The sequence below is a fragment of the Diabrotica virgifera genome, chromosome 7 (genome assembly GCF_917563875.1).
Source record: "Diabrotica virgifera virgifera chromosome 7, PGI_DIABVI_V3a".
Lineage (NCBI taxonomy): Eukaryota > Metazoa > Arthropoda > Insecta > Coleoptera > Chrysomelidae > Diabrotica > Diabrotica virgifera.
Genome location: NC_065449.1, coordinates 196,913,621 through 196,940,340, shown reverse-complemented (window position 1 = coordinate 196,940,340; position 26,720 = coordinate 196,913,621). Strand labels below are relative to the sequence as shown.

Below are 26,720 nucleotides of genomic sequence, written 5' to 3'. Positions count from 1 at the left end.
CCGCTGCATATGTTAGGATAGGTCTTACTGTTGACTTGTATACTTTTATTTTACTTTCCGTGGTCAGATATTTGTTTCTACATATGGTTTCTCGGAGGCAACCACTTACTCTTGCCGCTTTTGTTGCTCGTGTTGGGGGCTTTGTTCTTATATTCCTGTCACTAGTGATCTCTACTCCTAGGTAATTGAATTTCATTACTTGTTCTACAATTTTGCCGTCTATTTCTAACTTGCATCTTGCATCTACACGGCTCTTTACTTATAACTATACATTTAGTTTTTTCTACTGATATTCTCATATTAAATTTATTTGCTGTGATATTGAAAGTATAGAGCTATCTTTGTAGGTCATCCTCGTTATCAGCAATTAGTACTGCATCATCGGCATAGCATAGTATCGTGATTTTATGCGCTCCTATGTGGTATCCATGTCGTTTTCTTACTTCGTGAATTATTTGATTCATCACCATATTGAATAACAATGGGCTGAGCGAGTCTCCTTGGCGGATTTCTCCTTTTAGTTCTATGCGTTCTGTTTCTCCTGTTGATATTAGAACTCTGGTCTTGTTGTTCTTGTTAATTTCATTAATTAGCCTTATTATCTGGTGGTCTATTTGTTCAGCTTGTAATAAATTTAAGATTTCATTTCCCTGTCACCCTGTCAAAAGCACTTTTTAAATCTACAAAGCACATGTATGCTGGTTTTCCATATTCAATAGACTTTTCCACTATTTGCTGATAATAAAAATTGCATCTATTGTGCTGCGGTTCTTCCAGAAGCCTTGTTGTTCATCTGCCATGTTCGCTTTTTCCTCGATTTTATCCTTTATGACTGCCGTCAACAATTTTAATGTGCTGTTGATCAGACTAATGCCTCTATAATTTTCAGGATTTTTCGAGTCTCCCTTTTTGAGTATCGGTAGCAGGAGACTTTCCTTCCATTCCGCTGGTACTACTCCGATATTTATTATATCGACAAATAATTATTTTAGGAGCCATTTGAGCAGTGTTCTTCCTCCATATTTTAGAAGTTCATTATTTATCTTATCAGGACCAGGTGATTTTCTATTTTTTATTTTTTTTATTCGTTCTTGTAGCTCTTCTTCTGATATTAGTACTCTATCGTGGGTTTCATTAATGTTTATTTCTCTGTTCTCTTCTTCTCCTTCTCCATATAATTTCGTGAAATGCTCAGTCCATTGTGTCTCCGTAATGTTATCTATCCGTACAAATTCATTCATTTCTGTTTTTTGTCTCCTTATCATCTTCCACACCTTCTGGGATCCTTCTGGGATCCATAGAGGTCGTATTCCACATCTTTGGTAAATTTCTCCCAGTGTTCTTTTTTGATGTTATCTATTTCTTGGTTTACTCTATGCCTGATTGTCACGTAGTCGTCTCGTGCCTCCGGTGTCTTCACTCTTTTGTATGTTAGGAAAGCTTGTTTCTTTTGATTTGCTAGTGCTTTCACTCGTTCGTCGTACCATGGAGTTTTGTATTCCCGTTTATTTCTGTTGACTTTTCTTTTACCTAAAGCTTCTTCTGCTGCTTGTAGGATACTTTTTCTAATAATTTTCTAGGTTTCTTCTATATCCTTTTTAGTCTCTAGGTTATGGCTGTTTAGCTTTTGTGTTAGTCTGTTTCTATACATGTTTTGTGTCCCTTCGTCTTCTAAGCTTTCTATGTTTAACTTTTCTTCGACTGTTGTATTTTGCTTGCGTTGTGTGTTAATTTCTATATTTATTTTCCCTAGTACCAGGCCATGGTCGGATCCTACATTGGCGGACTAGAGTGCGCACATCTATTATATCCCTGGGGTGTATTTGTCTGTTTGTTATAATGTAGTCAATCATAGAGTTACGTCCTCTTGTATCTGACCAGGTGATCTTGTGCTGTATTGGAAAGGTTAACTCAAAAAATAATTGAAAAGCTGTTTTTATTATAAATATGTCATTCATGTCTAAAAGTCATGCCTTATACCCTGGTCTATAAGCTGTATATTGTTCTTCCACTCTAACTTTCCCCATGCGTCATGATTCATTTTCAACCAAATCAAGTCAAAACATAAAGTGAAACGAAGGTCGATGTGTATATACAATATACATTTTGTATACTGATACTTAGACTTAGGCAAATATGCAAATTACATATTTTGCATATAATGCATAAAAAATGCAAAAATTTCAAATTTTGCATATTTTTATAAAAATGAGCATAAAGTGCATATAATTTGAAAATTTGGTGTTAACTATATATTTTTATATTCAAACTTACAGATAGCATGAAAATGCCAATATTTAATTTTGTTTTATAATCACATGGTATTCAAATTCTTGGTATAGTAACTAATAAAAGACAGCGGCTTATAGTTTTGTCACGTTTTGTCCTGGAATTAAGGGTTTGTGTTTGCCAGTTTATGTCTCTAGATAAAAATTTTTATTTTGATGGTCAGTGTGTATTTCTAATTGTGAATAATTATTGTGCTTTGAAAATGACGAAAATAAGCAATGTTTCAACTTGGATAAAACCTTACAAAGAGCTATCTACGGATATGGATAAAGTTTATTACTCATGTTGTGGCAAAACCGTAAGTACATACGTATTACTTTTTAATTTAATTTTAAAAATCTACACGGTGGTACAAAGATTTTAAAATTGGAGATTATGTTTAAGAAAAGTACAGACACAAGGCTAGTTCGCAATAAATCGATGTATTTTTTCTTTTTTCAAGCATTTTTTAAACTCCTTGCGATAAAAAATAGGATACCTATTTAAAATTCAAATCATTGAAAAAACCAAGAGCCTCTTGTAAATATTTGGGGGTTCTTCCTTCTTGCACAGTCATTTCTTGACATTTTTGAGATTACTACACCGATTTTTATTTGATTTAATTTAAATATTTTAATTGTTATAAAACGGTTCATTTTTAGTTTATTTCTACAATCTTAGATTTTAAAAATGGGTACAACTATTTTACCGTCCAACATTATACAGATTTCATCTGAAAAAAAAAAAAAAATTCAAATAGTCATGTCAGAACCGCGAAACATTTAGCTAAAAAAAGTAAAAACCACATCCGGTGAAAAATATCAACCTTCAGTGTCCAAGTGCTTTCAGTCAAGTTCCAAAAAACAAACCGAACAAGAAACTTTTAACGAAGACTTGTGTCGTGCATTAGTATCTTCTAATATACCGCTTTCAAAATTATCTAATGAAAACTTTAGTTCTTTTTTTAAAAAATATTGCAAACAAAGCATTCCCAGTGAACGAACTCTAAAGAGAAATAATGTCAATTTGTTATACTCCTTAGTTATCCACAACATAAAAGCCGAAATAGGTAATAATTACTTTTACATAATGTGCGGACGAGACAACGGACTCGCCAGGAAGATACATTCTGCACTTATTGATTGGTGAACTTAGCAATGAAACCTTTACAAAATCGTATTTAATTTCCTGTAAGCAAGTGGAAAAAAACCAACGCTCTAACAATAACACGGTTTCTACAAGAAGCATTAGCAAACTTTTTTCTTCCTGCTGTTGTGCCTAATGAAAAATTATTGCTTATTTTATCTGATATCGCACTATATATGGTGAAAACAGGACAAAATTTAAAAATATTTTATCCAAACTTAATACATGTCACTTGTTTAGCGCATGGAATAAACATAGTTGCGGAGGAAGTAAGAAAAAAATTTCCACTAGTTAATATAACAAGTAGTATATTATGTTATATATTTATAATATTGTAATTATTTTTGTAAATAAAAAAATATTGTAAATATTTTTTATTACATGCATATTTTCTAGATAAATATGCATCTTTTGCATAAAATACTGCATATTTATGCGCATATTTCATATTTTTTTATTTGCATATTTGCCTAAGTCTACTGATACTACACATATCGGCGTACGTTTCACTTTATGTTTTGACTTATTTGTTTGAAAATAAATCGTGACGCATGGGCAAAGATAAAATGGAACAACTATATTTGATAACTATGTCATTTTATTGCCAACTGAAACTTTATGATTTTAATCTTAGAAAATATCGAGTTAACCTTTAACTACCCGCGCATCAAGTTATAACATAACTACACGCGTGGCGTACTTTATACGCCACAAGAAAATACATTTAAAAACAGCGGATTTGTGTATTATTTTTTTTTTTGAAAAAATACACTTAGTTGTTTGTTATAAACCTTATTCGGCATCAACGAATACTTGGAGTTCCTTCTCAGTAAGCCAATTGAGACTTATAACTGGAATCTGATTCCATGATAAATAGAATTATGTACCTACTAAGAAAATTTTTTTTGAAATGTGATTTTTTAAATGAGAAAAAGTATTGTTTATAAAGAAAAATATATTTTGTGCCCTAATGACTAAAAAATAATAATTGAAATATGTACTTATATTACTATAATCATGGCGTGTATTGTCCACCACCGGAAACAACAAATAATAAACTGTAAATTACGATCTTCCCAGAAAGCCGATTATAACGAAACTAAAACCAATTGTAAAGCACATTCCAGTGTTAGATTAGATAGATAAACAAGGTCAAAAATAAAATTTTTAAATATATTTGCAGTAGAATTCTTACATTTGACGTACAAAATACGCCAGCGCGTGTAGTTAAAGGTTACATATAATTTTTTGTTTCATTTAGCATGAACTTACCTCTCCATATAACTGTCCGTTATCGTCAAAACATACATACAGCTGGCTATTAGTACCTAAAAGCCTTACTCGATTAAATTCTTCTGCATAAGAAATTTCAATCTTGCCTAAAAGAAGTTTTATTTTTATTCTTTATTATATTAGGGAATATTCATAAACTAAGTCGTAAAAAATTTGAACTTTTTAATACCCATCTCCCTTGAACTTTTCCATTTGGAATGGAAAAGTTCAAGGAAATTGATCCTAAAGCACAAAAAAGAGGGCTTAAAATAAACGAAACAAAAACTAAGTACATGACCATCAAAAGAACACCTGAGAATGCAAATAATATAGCAATAGACAACTATACTATTGAACGTGTGGATGCCTTCACATATCTGGGCACAGAAATCAATCAGAAGAATTCCGTAAGTAGCGAAATTAATGCACCTATTTCCAGTGGAAATCGTATATACTATGCCAACAAAATATTGATGACATCGAAATTATTAGACAAAAGATCCAAAATGATTATCTACAGAACCTTGATAAGACCGGTAGTAACCTATGATTGTGAAACCTGGGTAATGACGAAAAAAGATGAAGCCCAACTCAGGACATTCGAGAGAAATATACTAAGAAAAGTATATGACCCGGTGCAAGAGGAAAACGGCACATGGAGAGTCAGGAGAAACGACGAGGTTAATTAACTGATTGAAGGGTATAATATTGTAAGATTTGTGAAAAGTCAAAGACTGTCATGGCTGGGACAAGAAGATACTACAATGGAAACCGGTAGGAAGGCGAAAAAAGGGAAAGGCCCAGGACGAGATGGTTGGATGACATGGAAGACGACCTGAAAACCATGAATGTAAGACAATGAAGGGGAAGGGCACAAGAGAGATCTGAATGGAAGGACATAACCAGACAGGCAAACATCCATCCAGACTAATGATGGCAAAAGAAGAAGAAGAATACCCCCCAGGCCGAATAGCGTCGTTTACACTCAAGGCCTCTTCCTCAGTCGACGTCGTATTGAAACTCATGTCCCCCTTTCCAGTGATTTATTTAAATTAAATGTTATATCTGAATTTTTTAAAATGAATTGCAAAACTGAATTTAAGAATGTATCATAAAAAGAATAATTAATTTAAGATTAATAATTCATTTAATAGTTATTTATGATATAACTGTTAAAAGTACACGTTTAAGGCACGCATGTGAAAGTTTCATTCACATGAGTGCCTTAAAAATGTACTTTTTAACACGCATATCATACAATATTTTTTCTACAAACGTAATTACAGGACAATATCTACAAAATATTTTACTTGAACTTGACTGACATTCCATTTTTATATTTTTTTGACATAACATCAAAATTGCCTATACGGTCAATACGAACTACATTGATTTAAAATTTTTTTAAGTCACTAGTGCCTTAAAGTAGCATTTTTAACGCTCGTATGGAGTGCTAAAAATTGCATTTTTAACACGGTTGTAGAAAATAGTTATTTATGATATAAGTGTTAAAAGTACACGTTTAAGGCACGCATGTGAAAGTTTGCAGAATGAGCGAAGCGAGTTCTGCAATTCACATGAGTGCCTTAAAAATGTACTTTTTAACACGCATGGCATACAATATTTTTTCTACAAACGTAATTACAGGACAATATCTACAAAAACTTTTACTTGAACTTGACTGACATTCCATTTTTATATTTTTTTGACATTACATCAAAGCTGCTGTGCAATAAAATTTTTAAAGCCCTAGTGCCTTAAAGTAGCATATTTAACGCTCGTATGGAGTGCTAAAAATTGCATTTTTAACACAGTTGTAAAAAGAAATAATTTAATTTAAGAGCAAACAGTAGCGATCAACAGGTAGCAACAAACGCGTTCCAAGATTGCGGCTCTAATTTTGAATATTTTGTCGAGATATTTGGCACACATATTCGTAATATAATAAAGAATGGCAGTACAGAGCCCAATTTCAGAAAGATGTTAGTATGTGGAAATTACTCTATAACTAAATAAAATATTGAAAAAAGGAGCCTGTACTGTCATTAAGAAAGCCAAAAAATACACTCTCTTCAAATAAACTATTTTATCCCATGCCTAGATTTTGTGTCATATTGGAACTACTAAAAATCGATTTTTTTATAACAAGAAATCGAACGTCACTGACTTGGCAACATTTCGCGCCTATGTGTATAAAAATTATTGTTTTGATAGTATAAACGTCACTGTCAGTGTCGAATTACCAACGCACTGCTGCCTCTCTTTGAAAGTTCGCAGAACTTTCGCAATCTTGGACCGCGTTTGTTGCTACCTGTTGATCGCTACTGTGTGCTCTTAATAAAATACATGGTAAATCCCAAATCATGATTTACGTGCCTTGGTATGTTTATTTCTAGTGCATCTTTATTGTGATTTTAGTATAATTGCAATATTTAGCAAAATCAATGGGAAAATCCCAGTAGTTGGCTGTATACCATAATCAAAAAATCACACAGAAGTAAAAAACTTCGTTTGTATAGTGGTATAAAAAGTTTATTAAAAAACTATTAAAATGTCATCTAAATGGATTGCAAAACGTTTTCGATCTAAATCAGATCATCTTCAGTGCCTAGAACGAATTATTTACACGTTAGAATGAATGCAAAAGGTTAAAATTGTAACTGTTAAAGAAAAAATGTGGCAAATAATTACGTTCTGCTTAGCAGATGAAACTAGCACACTATAAAAAGTGGTAACAATAACAATCATATATCTCGATGTTACCACTTTTAATAGTGTGCTAGTTTCATTTACTAAGTAGAACGTAAGTATTTGCCACATGATGATCTGACTTAGATCGAAAACGTTTTGCAATCCATTTGGACGACATTTTAATAGTTTTTTAATAAACTTTTTATACCATTATACAAACCTTTTTTACTTATGTATGATTTTTATAATAAATTTATACGTACTATCAGGATCAGAATCATCGTCAGTTCCAAGGACTTCACCGTTGGACCTTATAGTCAAGTTATATCCTTTACACCAAAGTCTAACATGATTTGAAAATTCTGGATCATTGTGGCTTATTACCTGAAACATTATTATATAAAATTAACCAAATATTCTGTTTTTCTTTATTATATTTATATAAAAGCAATAAAAAGAGAGCATTGGATCAAGTTCACAAGTGACATGGATCACGACATACATGGCTCACAGAGGAAAGTTTGCAAAATGCTAAAAAACAGAAAAAAAAAAAACAGTAAAAAAGAATGAATTTGTACAGACAAAGGGGATACCGAGATATGGAAAAATATTTCAGAGAACTCTACAAAGGCGAAGAAGCCAATGACGAACACGATTACAAAACAGAAGACAGGTATATCGCTAAAGAAACTGAAGTAGAAGCGAGAATGAATATCTTAAAGAATAGACGATCGCCAGGTACTGATGAAATACCGAACGAACTGCTGAAATACGGCGCACGGCGCTCAGAAACTCACTAATTGTCTCACAACATTGTTTAACAAAACCTTAGACTGAGCAGAGATTTCACAAGATTGGCACACCTGTATCACAATACCGATTTTTAAGAAAGGACAAAGATCATGTCCGGACAACTACAGAGGAATAACTCTCTTAAATACGATAATGCAGTTATTCACAGGCATACTTAAAGATAAATTGGAATCACAGATAAAGAACAGAGTAGAACAGCAAGGATTAAAAAAACCACTACAGCCGATACACCAACACCAGGGGGAATCAGGGAGGGAGACAGCCTCAGCAATTTCTATTCAATATGCTAATGGATGAAATAATAGAAGATGTGGAATTGCTACAACTAGTATACAGACTCGGTCACAGTAGAATCGGTATAGTGTGCTATGCGGATGATGCAGCCCTGATTGCAGAGGATGAGGATGACCTACAAAGACAACTTTATCGATGCTACCAAGCATGTCGATGACTCAGCATTAACATACCCACGCAGAAAACAAAACGCATTACCATTGCGAAGGATCCAATTAGATGCAACCTCGTGGTAGAGGTGAAACCTATAGAACAACTAAATCAGTTCAAATATCTAGGTGTAGATTTATCAAGCTATCATGACCCAGCCAGAGAACTAAGAGGACAAATACACAAGGCCGCAGTCATGTCTGGATCTTTGAAAGATGTGGTCTGGAATAACCCATACATGAGAATGGACAGCAAAGGAATTTATAAAATTTGCATCAGACCTGTTATGACCCATGGTATTGAATCAAGAGAAGACACCAATAAAACCAAAAGCATGCTACGACCTGCTGAAATGAAGACACTAAGAGCAATAGCAGGGAAGACAAGAAGAGGTAGAATAAGAAACATCATCAGGGAACAATATGGCGTGCAAGATATAGTAAGATGGGGTAGGCAACGACATAGAGAATGGTTCAGTCATGTAAAAAGAATGGAGGAGCACATACTACCAAGAATTACGCTAGAAGGAAAACCAGCTGGCAAGCTTCCACCGGGACACCACCAAAAAGATGGAAAGATTGCTGGCAGTCTACCTCTCAAGAAATACTTTAACGTCGGAATTAACAGATCGCCAGATCTACAACAAGTATAAGAAGAAAAAGATAAGCTATAATTTAGTCTACGTACTTTGTATATAGAATAGTATTGTAGATGGGTAATAAGTCAGTAATAAAGAAGCTATTTGGCGAACATGCCAAGTATGCTGCAAACAAGGCCGAAAAGAGAGCAACAACTTTGGCAAATGCCAAATATAGGTACGGAAAAAAGAAGAATGTAGGTTGACCAAATCATAAACTTAAAAAAAACGGGGCACATCCAAGGAGCAGTTGCGCACCTAGAAATTTTTTCGGGGGGGGTTTAGGCATCGAAATTTTTCTATTGTTTGTGAAAGATAAGTTACGTTTTACTACTATTCTTTATATATTTTTCATATGCATGAGAAATGGGGATAAACCCACCAACCTTCCCCTGGTTGCATAACTGCCAAGGAGGGTTGGGGGCGATACCCAAACAGGTAGAGGCAATTGAAACATGGTCTTTTAGCTAATTTGGGACCTATAGATCCTTTTCAATTTACATTTGAATATGTAATTTACGTACCATCAAGACTGCGAAAAATGACTGGTACTAAAAAAATGGCTGATTTCGCTAGAGGATATTGAAAAAGACAAAGAAAACCATAAAATAAAACAATTTTGCAAAAAAGTCAGAGCAACAAAAAATACGCCCAGCATTAAAGAGGAATAAAAAATCAAAAAGGAGAAACCGTATTTGAAGACAAACATATCAGCAGAATAAGGGAAGAATTTTACGAAAAAATGCTATTCGCTATAAAGGAAACACACTGCGATGTAGAAGTAAGGCCGTACAAGACACAAGATAACAACGAAGTGGAAATTTTCACAGAACAAGAGGTACCTACAATAACAAATATTAACAACCTAGAAAACGGAATAGCAGCAGGAAAAGATGATATAGCAGTGAAATTAATAAAATATGGAGGAAGAGAATTACATAAAGAAATAAACCAGCTAATAAAACAAATATGGACAAAACAGACTACCAGACGATTGGAACACAGGTGTACCTATTCAGTGTGTCAATTTTAAAACTTACAATATGCTATATCTCACGAATAAAAGTTGATATCGAAAAATGCTTGAAACCGTTTCTAGGATAGTAAGGGGGAACTAAAATGACATGAAAGAGAACTCACCCTCATCAACCCCCTAGGCCCCACCCACCACAATCAAAAAAGTTTAAATTACAAACCCCTACTTGTGATACATCATTGAAAAGACTATGAAAAATGCTATCCAATGGTATAAATAATAATCATACAGGGTGTTAATATCAACCGGCTTACTATGACTTTTGTATTTGTAATGCTATATCCCGGACTATTATTTTGAATGATAAGTGTCCGTCGGTACTTTTTTTTTGTTACATAAAAACTTAATTTTCCGTTTTTGCAAAACAAGTTGAAAACATCTGTTTTTTGGGGTCTGTCAGATTCAATAATTTTTGGTTTATTTGAGACTTTTAAATATCATTAGCTTTCATCATGTGTACGATCGGTACTGGCGTTCAGCTTTAGTCACGATGGTTTACAGTATACCTAAGGTAATGAAAAAAAAAAACAAAACTGTCGGTACTGGAGTGATGCGAACCCGCATCGATTCAGTCACACTCAATACCCAGAAAAACTGAAGAACTGAAAGTTGTTCATACCAGGCAATTTAAGTGGCGACATTTATCTCTATATGCTGGAAAACGCCATCGAACTTTAATTGTACATAAATTAGAGAACCAAAGGGACGACCAAGGCAACCTAGCTCTAGACGAAGATTTGCTGCACTTCCAACAAGATGGAGCACCTCATCACTAAAAAGCTTCAGTTAGGCACTGGTTGGATATAATTGGTTAGATACTAATTATCCGAACAAATTGATTGGAAAGAGAGGTCCTATTAAGTGGTCACCGAGGTTACCAGACTTACCGCCACCTGACTTTTTTCTATGGGGTTACCTCAAGTCAGTTGTTTATAAAACTCAACCTGCGTCACTTAAGGAATTGCGAGAAAGAATTACGCAAGCATGTCGCGCTATTACTATAATAACATTTGCAAAAGTTCGTGCAGACTTTGAAAATAGGCTGTATGTTTACAAAACAACGGAATCCACTTTGAACATTTATTTAATTGACATTTTTAACAAATTTGTAGTTCAACAAAAACCTCATTAAATGTTTCATTTAAGCCAGACTTTTACAATTATTGCTTCATCCTGTATAATTATTATTTATACCATTGAATAGCATTTTTTATAGTCTTTTCAATGATGTATCACAAGTAGGGGTTTACAATTTAAACTTTTTTGGTTGTGGTGGGTGGGGCCTAGCGGGTTGATGGGGGTGAGTTCTCTTTCATGTCATTTTAGTTCCCCCTTACTATCTTAGAAACGGTTTCAAGCATTTTTCGATATCAGCTTTTGTTCGTGAGATATAGCCCATTGTAAGTTAACAGTCTAGCAAGCATCCTAAACATGAGTCTTAAATCATGCACTGAACGATTATTAGGAAAATACCAGAACGATTTTAGACCGGGGAGGTCGACAATTAATTCCATACATACAGTACAGCAAATAATAATTCAAAAATAGAGAGAATACAACAGAGAAATGCACCTAATATTTATATATTTCAAAAGCGCTGTTGACACAATCAATCGGACGAAAATGATGGGGGAGCTACAGAATCTTGGAATGTCAGAAAAATTAACACATATGCTAACAGTAAGCCTAAAGAACAACACAGCAAAAATTAGTTACAACGGAACAACTTCTAAAGATATCAATGTAAACAAAGGCGTGAAACAAGGTTATTCTATCTCCCCGACACTATTTAATCTGATATTGAAAGTAATCATAAGGAGGGCTTTGCAAACAAAAACATTATTACAGATCAACTTCAACTATTATTGAAGAAAATTGAAAGAGAGAAAATATAGTCAGATACATAAAATCAACCCAACGCAAATACGGGACATTTAGGCGCCCTGAGAGACTTTTTCGGGACCCCGGGACAAATCGTTAAAAAACGGGACGTTTGGTCACCCTAATTTAATGGAAGTAGTACACTCCACAATTCTATATGCAGCACTGGTGTGGCATCAGTCAATAAGCAAACAAAAGTACAAACAAATTTTAAAGAAGGCCCAAAGAAAAGTCCTATTAAGGTTCGTGTAACCTCGATGGTAGCCCTACTGTCCAATATCAAATATTCAGTATTCATATCCGAAATTGGACAGTATCATTTTATCACCCAGTAGATCGAATGCATTTATTTGTTATTAAACACACACACGTAATTAATTAAATTACATACACATTTGGTCAATTATCAATAATATAATTTGGACATCAGCCAAAAGTTGCTGACATAAGATAAACAATTTACCTTAATTAGATACACAAAATCACGCGGGGCCCGTGTTTACATTGACCCAATTTAAACTTATATAAAACTAAGATCTCTTGTCTAGAAATTCAATTATTATTAATTCACTAACGCGAGTGATTGTCTTCAACGATCATCATTTAAGTCTTTACTCAAAGTACCCCGGGTCAACATCCATAGTGTAAGTCTCATCAATAAACTCTGCTACTATTATTTGGTGTTTCCATCACAACTTAAAGACCATCTACACTGAGCCAACGAAGGGGAATTGTTCATGGTCCTATCGAGAAAAAGAATACTTCAAGGAAGTTTGAGAAAGCCTATACAGTCCACACCAGCAACACCCTCAGTAGCAGAGAGAGACCACTAGACCCGGGAGAACGAGAGCCGATTGCAGAGCTAAGAGCAGTACCAAAGCCGAGAGCCGATTGCAGAGCAAAGAGCAGTACCAAAGCCGAGAGCCGATTGCAGAGCTAAGAGCAGTACCAAAGCCGAGAGCCGATTGCAGAGCTAAGAGCAGTACCAAAGCCGAGAGCCGATTGCAGAGCTAAGAGCAGTACCATAGCCGAGAGCCGATTGCAGAGCTAAGAGCAGTACCAAAGCCGAGAGCCGATTGCAGAGCTAAGAGCAGTACCAAAGCCGAGAGCCGATTGCAGAGCTAAGAGCAGTACCAAAGCCGAGAGCCGATTGCAGAGCTAAGAGCAGTACCATAGCCGAGAGCCGATTGCAGAGCTAAGAGCAGTACCAAAGCCGAGAGCCGATTGCAGAGCTAAGAGCAGTACCAAAGCCGAGAGCCGATTGCAGAGCTAAGAGCAGTACCATAGCCGAGAGCCGATTGCAGAGCCTACCAGAAGCGAGGGACCCTAGACGTCTAAGAAAACAAAAAAAAAAACCGTAAGTTTTTGAATAATTACAAAATCTTCCAACTATTACAATCGTACAATTTAACAAGTTTGTATTTTTATTATAATTCAACAATCTAGAACAACACTCTCCACTCTATCAATAGTAAAATAATGTACTTTAGAATGTATACCATATAAATAATACAGAGACAAAAATATATTTGAAAAATAATTTGAAAAATAGAAACGTTCATAAACATATAGCTTGCTTTAATTTCAATTAAATACTTTATTTCGAAAAAATTAAAATACTACGTAACTTATAGAACGATAAAAGTCCACTCTATATAATAATTTCAGTTAAATTTTCACTATTTTAGAAAATGAAAATATTTTACCTATTTCTGTAAAAATTAATCACATAGATATCTAATTGCCAAATTTGAATAAGATTCCAGTATTAATACTACATATATCATTTACAGATCTTTTATAAATACAAAGGTTCATTAAATTATCCAACCAAAGAATTTCAATTTTAGCGTTAGTGAAATCGTAATACTATTCAGTTTATTTACAAACAGAAATCACTTAGTCAGGCAAGCGACCTACGGTAACGTTGAAAAATTGCAAACTTGACAAGGGCATACAATTACATTTTTATTTATATACATTCTGGCTTACGAGAGAGCGTGATAGTACAGGTATAGTAAATAAATATAATTGTTAATAAGCAGATCTTTTTTTTTTGTGTGAATTTGATGGCCTTGGACTAGCCAATTAGCCAGACATTATAGGCATATTTAAGTACATTGCTTAATAAATAAAATACAGTTCATATTGTTTAATATATTTACCGCTGAATTTAAAATTTTATAAAAATAACCATGGAAAGTGTATACGTTAAGCAAGCGGAGATAGGAGCAGAATTAGCGAAACTAGTTTCAAATACTAAAAAGGATTCTCAATCTCGGAGGACTCAACAATACATCCGGGATAGGCAGGAAAAATTAGAAGAATATTGGGCAAAATTTCTGAATAACCACGAAAAGCTGCTAGAAGGAGGTATAACGAAAGAAAAATATTTTGAAACAAAATACCATGATCAGGTATTTAAGACATATATTGAGGGGAAAACCCTGTTGGAAGAATATGGAAGGGTGCTGAAAAGAGGAAAAGCACCGAAAGTAAAGGAGATACAGATAAGGAAGCAAAGAATCGAGGAATTATTACGGCCAGAAAATGAACAAGATTTGCAGGAGGATGAAGAGCTGCAGTCAGAGTTAAGAGAATACATGGAAAAGGTGAATACACTAATAATTGAAGCAGCAGTAAATGAGGAACTAGACGCTATAGATAATGGAGAAGTAGAGAGAATAAATCAACTAAAGAGGAGAGTCAGGGAAACCTTGAAGAAAATAAGGCCAGGAATGCAACGGCCAGAAAGCACACAGAGGAGGGACGGTGTGACATTACCGCAGGTAAAAATCCCTGTGTATGAAGGCAGGTATGAAACGTGGAGAACTTTCCACGATCTGTTTACTAAAGTAATACATGAAAACAGGGGCGGATGGGCAAGTAAAATTCTACCGGGAGAATAAACGACGGCGGCCCAAAATTTAAATAAATATATATATATATATATATATATATATATATATATATATATAAAACAGATGAAATAGAGAATGTGGAAAAATCCCCTTACGAACAATTCACACATCCACCATTTCATATATATATATATATATATATATATATATATATATATACACATATATATATATATATATATATATATATATATATATATATACATGGGAGTTTTTTTGATTTCTTTAAACTATAGAAACTTGGAATCTAAAATACAAAGTTTGCTCTAGAAAATTCTATATTAAGATATTTAAGATATATAAATAACAAATTAATGTGTTATAAACTATAGGTGAATGAAATATCGTTTTACATATATAGCTATCACTAAATGGTTACCTATTATTTATTATATTAATACATTAAAGCGTCCTTCATTAATTTGGTTGTTTGACCCAAACGATTAATAATTTCATCATTGTTGATATCGCTCAGTATATCATTTTCAATATTCATCAGCATGAACGACTCGAGTCTATTATCAGACAAGGAGTTTCTTAATCTATTTTTGATAAATTTTAAAGTTGAAAACGATCGTTCACATGCCACTTGCGAGATGGGCAATGAAAGTATATATTGATAAGCCAATACCAGCGTGGAATAAGCCCCCTTAAACAAATTATATTTTAAAATTGAACCGTAGCAACAAATGACACAGTTCTGACATTTGTTAGATTCGATGCACACCCTTGATTTTGTACTCTGTTTTGTTATACAGTCATCTTCGTCTACATCTGACTGTGCAGAAGAAGAGTCGTCTAACTCCACATCAAGTCTAGCATAATTTATTTCATATGAATCTTCAATTGTTAATTTAATATGTTTCCAGTTGCTTGCAAAGCTTGCTAACTCTTCTTTCAACTTTGCAGGAGTTGCAGAAGAATCAAACTGTATTAATTTTTCTGACAATATTTTTAGAGAATTCTCAGGTAGCTCACCTTTGGCGATTTCTTCAAAATTATTTGGATCTAAAATGTTCAGATCCCTACATAATTCAGCGTTGTTTGCAAATCTTCTACTGATTGATTCTACTGCAGTATCCGCAATAACGTTAAAAAAAAAACAATTCTAAAATTTTCTTTTGGGCTTACTGGGATTTCATCAGAAGTTTTCTCATCAAAGAATTTCTTTTTCTTTTTTGATCGAAACTCGGGCAATTGTTCTTCAATAAAAAATTCGAAGTCTCTCCTTTCAAAAGAGAGTTTAGCCCACCCTACAAATTTATCTGCAGATGCTTCAATGTCTGGAAAATTTCGTTGCATTTTTTTTAAACTCAGTATAGAATCATTAACCATAAAGTTACATTTTAATAAATCTAACCCTGTTGTCTGAATATATCTTGATAAAGGGCCTGTTATAGAGAACAGTTTTAAGAATATGTGCCCAATTAAAATATTTTCGTATTTCAGTAATTGTGCTTTGTAATTTGCAGCAGTCGCTCTTGCATCTGGCTTAATTTTTTGTGAATTTTCCATTGTATTAAGAATGTCAATTAAATCAACGTACAGTGCTTTATTAGGTTCTTTAAAAAATGCTGCTATACAATTCAGTAATGAAAAAAATGATGCGGCCTTAATGTGGGATTTAAAAATGTCTGTCAGAACAAGATTTAAAATATGCGCATAACACCAAACATGAACATGATTTGAATTTTCCTGGACCATGAAACTGGAGAATCCCGAATATCTCCCTTGCATATTAGCCGCCCCATCAGTAGAGTCAGCAATACAATTTTTTTCATCCAAACCATTTTTTACCAGTATGTCATGAATCATGGTATGAAATCCCTTCCCTGTTGAATTGTGACAAGGAACAACTGCAAGAAGGCGTTCGTGAATTGTTCCGTTGTAAACATACCTGAAATAAAATAAAATAAGCAAAGGTGAAGATTTTATTATACTTACAATTTAACATACCTTGTTACAACTGAACATTGGTCTGTTACTGAAATATCTTGAGTGCTGTCTATTTCTATAGAGAACATAGTGGCAGTCTGTATCTCTGAAGAAATCTTCTTTAGAATAATTTCTGTGATTATGACAATGATTGAATTTACAGTAGTTTTTGACAAAAATGTGTAGAAATTTCCAGCTCGACGTTTGATTTTTCTATTGTGATAACTTTTGCTTTTTTTAACAATGGCGTCCAAATGTTTCTTCAAAATAACATCAAATTTCGATAAAAGTAAGATTATTTCCAAAAAATTACCATGATCTAGGTTTTCATTTTCTAGATTGTATGCAGCTTCATTTGCTGTGCCCCGATAAGAAAGTCCTCGTTTGCCAATTAGTTTTTTAACATCAATAATAACATCCAAAACGTGCCGATTGCTTGCAACTTTTTTATTTCTCATTTCAACAACGTTTCCAAAAAGTATTTTTTCAATTGTTTGATTTTTAATATACATGAAATATGTTTCGCAGTTTTTTCCATGACTGATTGAACTTTCATGCTCATTTATTCGCTGATATACATGTTTCCAATCAGACATACCTCTTGCAAAAGCAGAACTTTGATCTTTATTACTCTCAACTGAATAAGCAAGACAAATTGTGCAGAAAAGTGCCTTTCTTTCTTCACTATAGCTCAACCATTTCCTTTTTGTTTTATTATTACGCGTAAACGCTTTTTCCACATTGAAAGGTACATCTTTTTGTGCGACAGGTACCTTTGGATGGAATTCAAAAAATAGCTGTAATTTATTGGGATCGGGACGGTCGAAGAAATTGCCAGATTCTGTCTCTTCCGGCTGTCCCAGCTTTAGTAGCGCCTCTTCGTCTTTAAGTGCCTTTTTTACATTAGCTTCACTATCGCTTTCATCACTTGTCTCTATGTCGTCGTCCGAGTCCTCTGACAGCTTTAACTCAGTTTCAAATTTAGTTTCTGAAACCGGTAAATTTTCTTCGGATTTTTGCTCTTGCTCTTGTTTTTCCGTGTTAATATCACTTTCTACCCCTGAAGTTGAAGGAACAGAATAACTATTGAGCAAATTATCCAAAGAGTGACATTTTTTTGCTATTTCACATCTTTTTTTCTTCTCCCTTTCTAGTTTTTTTTCTTGTCCTCCTTTTCGTTTTGGTGGCATTGGTATTTGATTTTTTATTCACTTAGTATATTGGTTCTGACGGCTATCATACAAGCAGTTTTCGTCCTAACGTAACAAATTTCATAATTATTGAACAGCTAGAATAGGCGCTTTTTGAGCATGTTTATACAGAGTATTTCATAACTATACCTACAAACCTTTAAACGTGGTAGGAGACATCACAACCAACATTCTTGCTTTATAAACAAACTCCCAAAAACGATTTGTTTGCGAATTAGACGTAAAAAAACACTTGAAAGCAATAGATTTTTACAAATTTTATAGTTTTTTACAGAACTTAACAATACTACAAAACACTAAAAGTAAGTAAATTTTTTGTTTGGGAAAGAAGATGAAACAGAGTGTACGAGAATTTATTTTAATCGAATGATTTAAACAGAAAGCTTGCACCTGCCTAATTTATTAATGTGTTTATTTAAAAAAAATACGAACTTTTAGTACAGAATAACACCTTGTACTGTTTATCCGCGACTTTCCGGACACGGTGTATAGTGTTGAAACACCCTGTATAGTAAAAATTATTTTAAATAATTATTTCCTACCTTAAACTTCCACTCTAATAAATCGGCTTAAGTAATATAACGTTATTGGTTAATTTAGAACTAGGTAAATGTTTATTATTATCCTTCTACGCCACTATTCAACTAATCCCGAAGTAAAAGCGCACGTCACATAATAATTCGTGTCTTTCGGAACCGGAACTAAGTGATAAGGCGTTAGTTAATCCAAAAGATTTCTGGCGACGCGACGGACGTAGAATTTGCAAACTCGCACAACCGCTGTCTCAAATAACGACAGTCGTCGACAGTAATAAACAAACTGTAAAACGAAAAATAATCCTTAGGGTCTCAAGGTCAAGGGGCTTCCTTTACTAAGAAAACAATAACTACGATGACTGATACAAACTGTAAGCCGGGAGTGCATATTGTCCGCAGATGTTTTTAACATAGGCCAGTGCCAAAAACACATTGTGTTTAAGTTTATTTTCGTGTTTCTTGCTGGGTAAATTTTAATACAATAATAGCTTACAAAAATAGCAGGTAGCATTTAGCAGGTATACGCTGTTTGAGGGAGCTTAGAAAATAAAATAATAAAGAACAGCGCTGGACCAGTCTTTAAAGAAAGTATACATCCTGTTTACTTTTGTTGAACATAATTTTTGGTTCTTTTCTTACTTTTATAGTCTAGTCTAGGTATTTGCTAGGTCTAGGTGCAACCGTATCAGTATTTTTACATCGATTTATAAAAATCAAGATTCATGCAGTTGAAAAATTAAGGGTTTAGGTCCGCGCGTGGCAGCCCACAAACGACGGCCCACCGGGAAAATTCCCGGTATCCCGGTGGGCCCATCCGCCCCTGCATGAAAACGACCAGTTATCAAACGCAGAAAAAATGCAGTACCTAAAAACTCAACTAAGAGGGGAAGCCAACAGAATGATACAACACTTAAACATATCCGAGGCCAACTACGAAGTGGCCTGGAACATGCTAAAAGATAGATATGAGAATCCAAGGATGATATTGTTTAAATTGATAGACAGGATGCTACTAGCACAGGAAGTAAAGGATTCTTCTACTAGAGCATTGAAATCACTACATGACACCTTCCACGAAAGTCTGGAAGCCATAGGAGGGTTAGGAACAGACACGGAAGCGTGGAGCCCATTGGTAGCCCGAATTATCATAATGAAATGGGACAATGAAACCAGGAGGCTGTACGAAAACCACGTTGGAGACAGTAGAGAGATACTGACGTACAAATCGACACAAACATTCTTACAGCGAAGATTCCAGACACTGGAACTGCTGGAGTCAGAAAAAAGACAAGAGAAGCAAGGAGGATCTGGGAGGAAACCAAGAACACGTTGCGTGATATGCAACGGAGATCACGGAGTACCGAACTGCAGAGAATTTCAGGAACTCACTGTAAGAGACCGAAACAGGATGATAAAAGAAAAAGGATTGTGTGCAAACTGCCTAGCACATAAAAAAGAAAAACAATGTTATGTACAATATAGGTGCAGACACTGTGGCGGAGACCATCACCATATGTTGCATTATGAGAAAGGAACCACAGGCAACAAAAGAAACTCCAATGAAACGAAAGGAGAACAAACACAAGAAAGAAATGGAAGAGATTCGAATAATAGAAGAAACGGGTATCAAGCTAATAGGTACAGAGGAGGAAATAATAATCCATACAACGCCAGAGAACAAAATAACGGAAGGCGAGTAAATACACAAGATACCAATGGGCATAGGAATATCAACGACCACCAAAGAGGGCAGAATTCAGTAAACTGTGCAAGCCATAAGGAAGGTGAAGCATTACTAGCGACAGCTGTTGTACGCATAAGAGATGCGAAAGGAGATTCACACATAATGAGAGCATTAATCGACCAAGGGTCACAATGCGCATTTATAACGGAACAAGCTGCGACGACGCTAGGAACAACAAGGAAGCCCATACAGGCGACCATATCCGGGATAGGCTCGTCAGGAGAAAAAACAGCCAATTGGAGTATGAAACTTTTAATCGAAACTCATTACGAAAGTGACTTCGAGATGGAAATAGAAGCACTAGTATTACCGAAGATAACAAGGAATTTACCGGAACAGGATATAATTCTACCGGACTATAACGAGAAAAATGCAATACTGGCAGATCCAAGATATTACAAGGTAGGGAAAATAGACTTACTACTAGGAGTAAAAGAATACAGTTACATATTGACAGAAGGGATGCACAGAATAAGTAATGGACTCCTGAGTCAAAACACCAAACTAGGATGGATAGTTTCGGGGATAGCACGAGAGAAGGAGACTACAAAAGCAGAAGTATGCTGTATGATATCCAGACAAGAGATGGACATACAAATAAAGAAATTCTGGGAATTAGAAGAAGTAAATCAGGAAACAAGTTTATCAGTAGAAGAACAAGAATGTGAAGAAATGTATCGACAGACAGTAAAAAGAGATGAAGACGGGAGATACGAAGTGAGAATTCCGTTTAAGGAAGACGTAACAAAGATAGGAGAATCTAAGCAGCAGGCATTCGCCAGATTGATGCAACTAGAAAGGAAGTTTGCAAAAGACAAACAGTTAGAAGCGAATTACAGACAATTCATGGAAGATTATGAAAACCAAGGTCATATGGTAATAGCAGAAAACCAGGGAGATGGGTACTACCTACCTCATCATCCAGTGAGAAAAGAGGACAGTACTACAACGAAAATAAGAGCCGTGTTTGATGCATCAAGTAAAAGCTCATCGGCAGTAAGCCTGAATGATATTATGCACACAGGGCCGAAATTACAACAAGATTTGACAAATATACTATTACGATGGAGATCCAATAAGATAGCATACTCAGCGGATTTGGAAAAAATGTTTAGACAAATCAGAATGGCAGAAGAAGACCAAAAATATCAAAAAATTTTGTGGAGAAAGGACACAAAGGACCCAATACAAGAATATAACTTAACGACGGTGACATACGGCACGGCCGCAGCACCATTTTTAGCGTTGAGAACAATACAGCAATTACAAGAAGACGAAGGAGCGAGGTTCCCGTTGGCATCGAAAATTGTAAAAGAAAACATGTATGTAGACGATATACTAGGAGGAGCGGAGACAGTGCAGGAAGCAGAAATAGCCCAAAAGGAATTAATACAACTGTTCAGAAAAGGAGGTTTCATTCTCAGAAAATGGTTGAGCAACGAAGAAAAAATAATGGAGAACGTACCGGAGGAAATGAGGAACGTAGACTCCAAGGCATTCAAACAAGAAGAAGTACGGAAAACGTTAGGAATACACTGGTCCCCTAAAGAAGATATAATCACATTCAAAATATGGATAACGACAGCAAAGAAAATAACGAAAAGACACGTACTGTCAGAAGTAGCAAAACTATACGACCCACTAGGGTGGATAGCACCTGTAGTAATTCAGGCGAAAATGTTCATACAGGAATTATGGGAGCAAAAAACCAGTTGGGATAAAGAATTAACTAGCAACCAACAAAGCAGGTGGAATACATACCAGGCGCAATTAGTAAATCTGGAGAAAATAACATTGCCCAGGTGGAACAACTTAAGCAAGACAAACAGAGTAGAACTACATGGATTTGCAGATGCATCTATGAAAGGATATGGAGCGGTAATCTACTCAAGGGTGTTAGGCCCAGAAATCAAAACGAATCTAATGATAGCAAAATCGAAAGTCGCACCATTGAAAGGAAAAACGACATAACCGAGGCTCGAGTTGTGTGCCGCGGTGCTATTAGCAAATTTAATGAAGAAAACCCTACAAGCATTGAATAGGGAAAACATGGAGGTATATGCATGGTCAGACTCAATGATAACCCTGGCTTGGATAAGGGGATCATCAAAAAGGTGGAAAATGTTCGTCGCCAACAAAGTAGAGGAAATAAGAGGCGTTATAGGACCGAAAAATTGGCATAAGGTAGATACGAAGGAAAACCCAGCGGACATCCTCTCACGTGGAAGTACCGCATCAGAATTATTAGAAGCAGAGCTATGGTGGAAGGGACCAACTTGGCTGACTAGTAACAAAACGTTAACGCAGGAATCAGAAGAAATACCAGAGACAAATGAGGAGGAAGTCAAAACGAAAATAACGGTGCACACGACAACGATAAAGGAGGACATATGCGAGAGATTCTCAAATTTAGAAAGAATGAGAAGAGTACTTGCATACTGTAGGAGATTTGCAGACAAATGCAGAAAAAAGAAGGACAGTGGACAAAGTCAGCTGATAGTCCAAGAATTAGAGGAAACGCTATTAAAGGTGATAAAGCACACACAGCACGCCTACTTCAAACAAGAAATAAAGAAGCTGGAGAAGAAACAGCAGTTAGACAAGAAAAATAATTTAGCGTCAATGGTACCATTCCTGGATAGACAAGGAATTCTAAGAGTCACCGGAAGACTGAGACACACGAATCTAAAGTACGGAGAAAAACATCCGATAATTTTGCCAAAGGATAGTGCATTAACAAAGTTACTTATAGCAGATAGTCACGCAAAAAATCTACATAGCGGATTACAACAAACACTACAGTATATAAAAAGGAAATACTGGATAATCAACGGCAGAAGAACCGTGAAAGATCATCTAGCAAAATGCTTAAGGTGCAGGAGGTATAAAAGCCAAGCAGCACAACAATTAATGGGAGATCTACCGAAAGACAGAGTGAACCCGAGTCATCCCTTTACTAACACAGGGATAGATTATGCCGGGCCAATAAAAATAAGTACCACGAGAGGCAGAGGACAGAGGAGCTATAAGGGCTACATCTCAGTATTTGTGTGTCTGTCAACGAAGGCAGTACACCTCGAAGTAGTAAGCGATATGTCTACGGATGCATTCATCGCGGCGTTCAAGAGATTTACGGCACGCAGAGGACAGTGCAACAACGTATACAGCGATAACAGAACCACATTCGTAGGAACAGCAAATTTGTTGAAAAAAGAAAATCAAAAAATAGATGACGAGATAAAACAAGGATTACTGGCACTAGGTACCCAATGGCATGTCATACCTGCATATGCACCACATTTCGGAGGACTATGGGAGAGCGCAGTGCGGATAATGAAATATCACTTGAAAAGAATCATCGGGGAAACAGTTCTAACATATGAAGAATTGAGTACGGTGCTGACACAAATAGAAGCATGTATGAACTCGAGACCATTATGTGGGTCATCAGAAGACCCTGAAGGGAAAATAGCCCTGACACCAGCTCACTTCCTTATAGGGAGAGAAATTATATCACCAAATCGGGAAGAAGAGCTTACGACTTATTTGAAGATGCCGACGAGGTGGAGATTATTGGAGAAAATAAAAAGAGACTTCTGGAAAATTTGGAAACAGGAATACCTGCACCAATTACAACAGAGAAATAGATGGCATAAGGCGCACTCTAACATAAAAGAAGAAGAAATAGTTATAATAAAAGAAGAAGATACACCTCCAGGCAGATGGCCATTAGCGAGGGTAACAGAAACACACCCTGGAGCGGAGGGACTAACCAGAGTCGTAACAGTGAGAAAGGCGAACGGGAAACTGACAAAAAGACCCATACATAAACTAATACGACTGGAAGAAGAGAAACAGGAAAAGCCGAAGAAGGCAGCAGCACTAAGATGGAAGAAAATACTAGTAGCTATAATGTTTTTAACGATGTTAAAACCCATAAAGGCAGAACCGTATAAAATATATAACCCGGAACCAGGATTTTTCACAGAAGATCTTGGAGAGGTCGTTATTGACCGGGGAACATTTCGAATAAAGGTGTTACTAGAAAAGGGAAGAATTCGAACAGAGCACCAACTAATAGGAAATATGATACAAGGAGTACGAGAACTGTGTCAGGATATAAAAATCGTGAATTGTAAGGATATAATAGGGAAGTTAGAGGAAGGACAAAGAAAGGCGGAATCAGTAAGCGAGGGGTTGACAGTAGAAATAAAAGCAAGGGAAAGAAGAGGAATATTAGGAACAATATTAACCTCAGTATTTGGAGTCAATGACGAAGCCTACAGTAACATTGAAGCATTAGACAATAACCAAAAGGAGCTAATAAAGGGATCACAGCATCAAGCGAAGATAATGTTAGAAGCAATAACATCAATCAATCATACAGAGAACAGGATAAACGAGCAAATGAACAAGTTTAACAAAGCACTAATCACAGGCCTACAAGAAATATCTAAAGGACTTAACGAAGTAGAAGACAAAGCACAGAGACTAGAAACCGAATATAGCACGTTGCGAATACAAACGATAGCGTTGCAAGTTATGGAATTCATAAACGAATATACTCAATTTTACGAGGGAATATTAAACCTTCACTATAACCACGGACAATTCATTGATATAGTGAAACCGGGTGAGATAACCAAATTGATAGAGAAAGCAGGGCAGATACTGCCACAAGGGGTCGAAATACGACGACAGCCCATTATAGAAACAGAAGTCAGTCATGACGACAGATATATAACAGTCATCGGCTATTTCATAGTGACAGGGAAAATTAAGTACAGCATGCTGAAAGTCACGGCCATACCACTTAACGTTGAGGGGTCGGTGTTGCGCACATTTGTCGCACCAAGGAATCTACTGGTCGCAGATTATAACACACTGCACTACTTCGAATTGACCGCAGAAGATAGGGAAAGATGTTTACTGTTGACAAAGACGCAGATAGCGTGCTCACCAACGGCTATAAGGAACATGGATACCCAACCAAACTGCATACTTGAAGAAATTTATGAGCGATCTAAGAATAGCACATGTCCAGTGGTAGCCAGGACAATACAGACAGCTCAATGGAGTAAGATGGGTACCCCCAACCTCTGGCTCGTTATCACGCCAGTCACGATACACATATCCATTATTTGCGATGGAAATCGGAGCGAAAGAGTACTGGAACGAGTCACATTCCTGAAACTTTCACCCAAATGTATCGCCCAAACGAAAAATATTACATTACTCCCCACTAGCAGTGGGATGGAGAGAGCGGTAACAAGCTACCTGAAGGCGCCAATCACTCCCGTGGCCCAATTGGTGGCGAGGACACCCCGCAGGTTTAACATGCCTCTAAACACCTACCTGGACATACCAGGAGGAGAGCTACGTCACGCGTTACTTGAGGAGGAAAGTCTAGAACAAGAAATGACGCATACGCAGTGGCAATCGATTCCAGAATCTAATTGGCATTATTTTGTAGCCACCGGGACCATTACTATAATGGTAATAATTGGGATACTCACGTTATGGAAATACCGTCCTGTTGTACGACTATGTCGTTCAGGGAATCCACATACTCAGACTAACGAACAGGAAGTACCTGTATTAAGTAGTAATCGGCATAACAATGTACCGTCGACTTCAAAGGCCGACATCCCACTCTCCACATTTTCATCCAATTGCCCTAATTTTAATCTAGAGATAGAGTCGGACATTGATAGCTAGAGTACGGTTGGAAGATTGTTGATTATTCTTAAACTATTTATTTATTAACATGTTTGAATTTGACTATTTTATGTAATACTTATATGTAAACTTTGAGTATTGACACTTGGGCCAGTTTTTGCCCGATTCCGCAGTATGTCCAATATCAAATATTCAGTATTCATATCCGAAATTGGACAGTATCATTTTATCACCCAGTAGATCGAATGCATTTATTTGTTATTAAACACACACACGTAATTAATTAAATTACATACACATTTGGTCAATTATCCATAATATAATTTGGACATCAGCCAAAAGTTGCTGACATAAGATAAACAATTTACCTTAATTAGATACACAAAATCACGCGGGGCCCGTGTTTACATTGACCCAATTTAAACTTATATAAAACTAAGATCTCTTGTCTAGAAATTCAATTATTATTAATTCATTAACGCGAGTGATTGTCTTCAATGATCATC

At 35.7% G+C, this 26,720-nt stretch overlaps 1 protein-coding gene across 1 annotated transcript in view; it reads right to left on the bottom strand.

The window, feature by feature from the left end:
• The window catches only part of LOC114329045 (uncharacterized), a 134,323-nt gene that overhangs the window by 745 nt on the left and 106,858 nt on the right, over nt 1–26,720 (bottom strand). Inside the window, exons 9-10 of the mRNA XM_050657065.1 lie at nt 7,641–7,761; nt 4,687–4,793 (exon numbers count right to left, since the gene is read on the bottom strand). Of these exons, the coding sequence (XP_050513022.1) occupies nt 4,687–4,793; nt 7,641–7,761 (228 nt within the window). The remainder of the gene's footprint in view (nt 1–4,686; nt 4,794–7,640; nt 7,762–26,720) is intronic.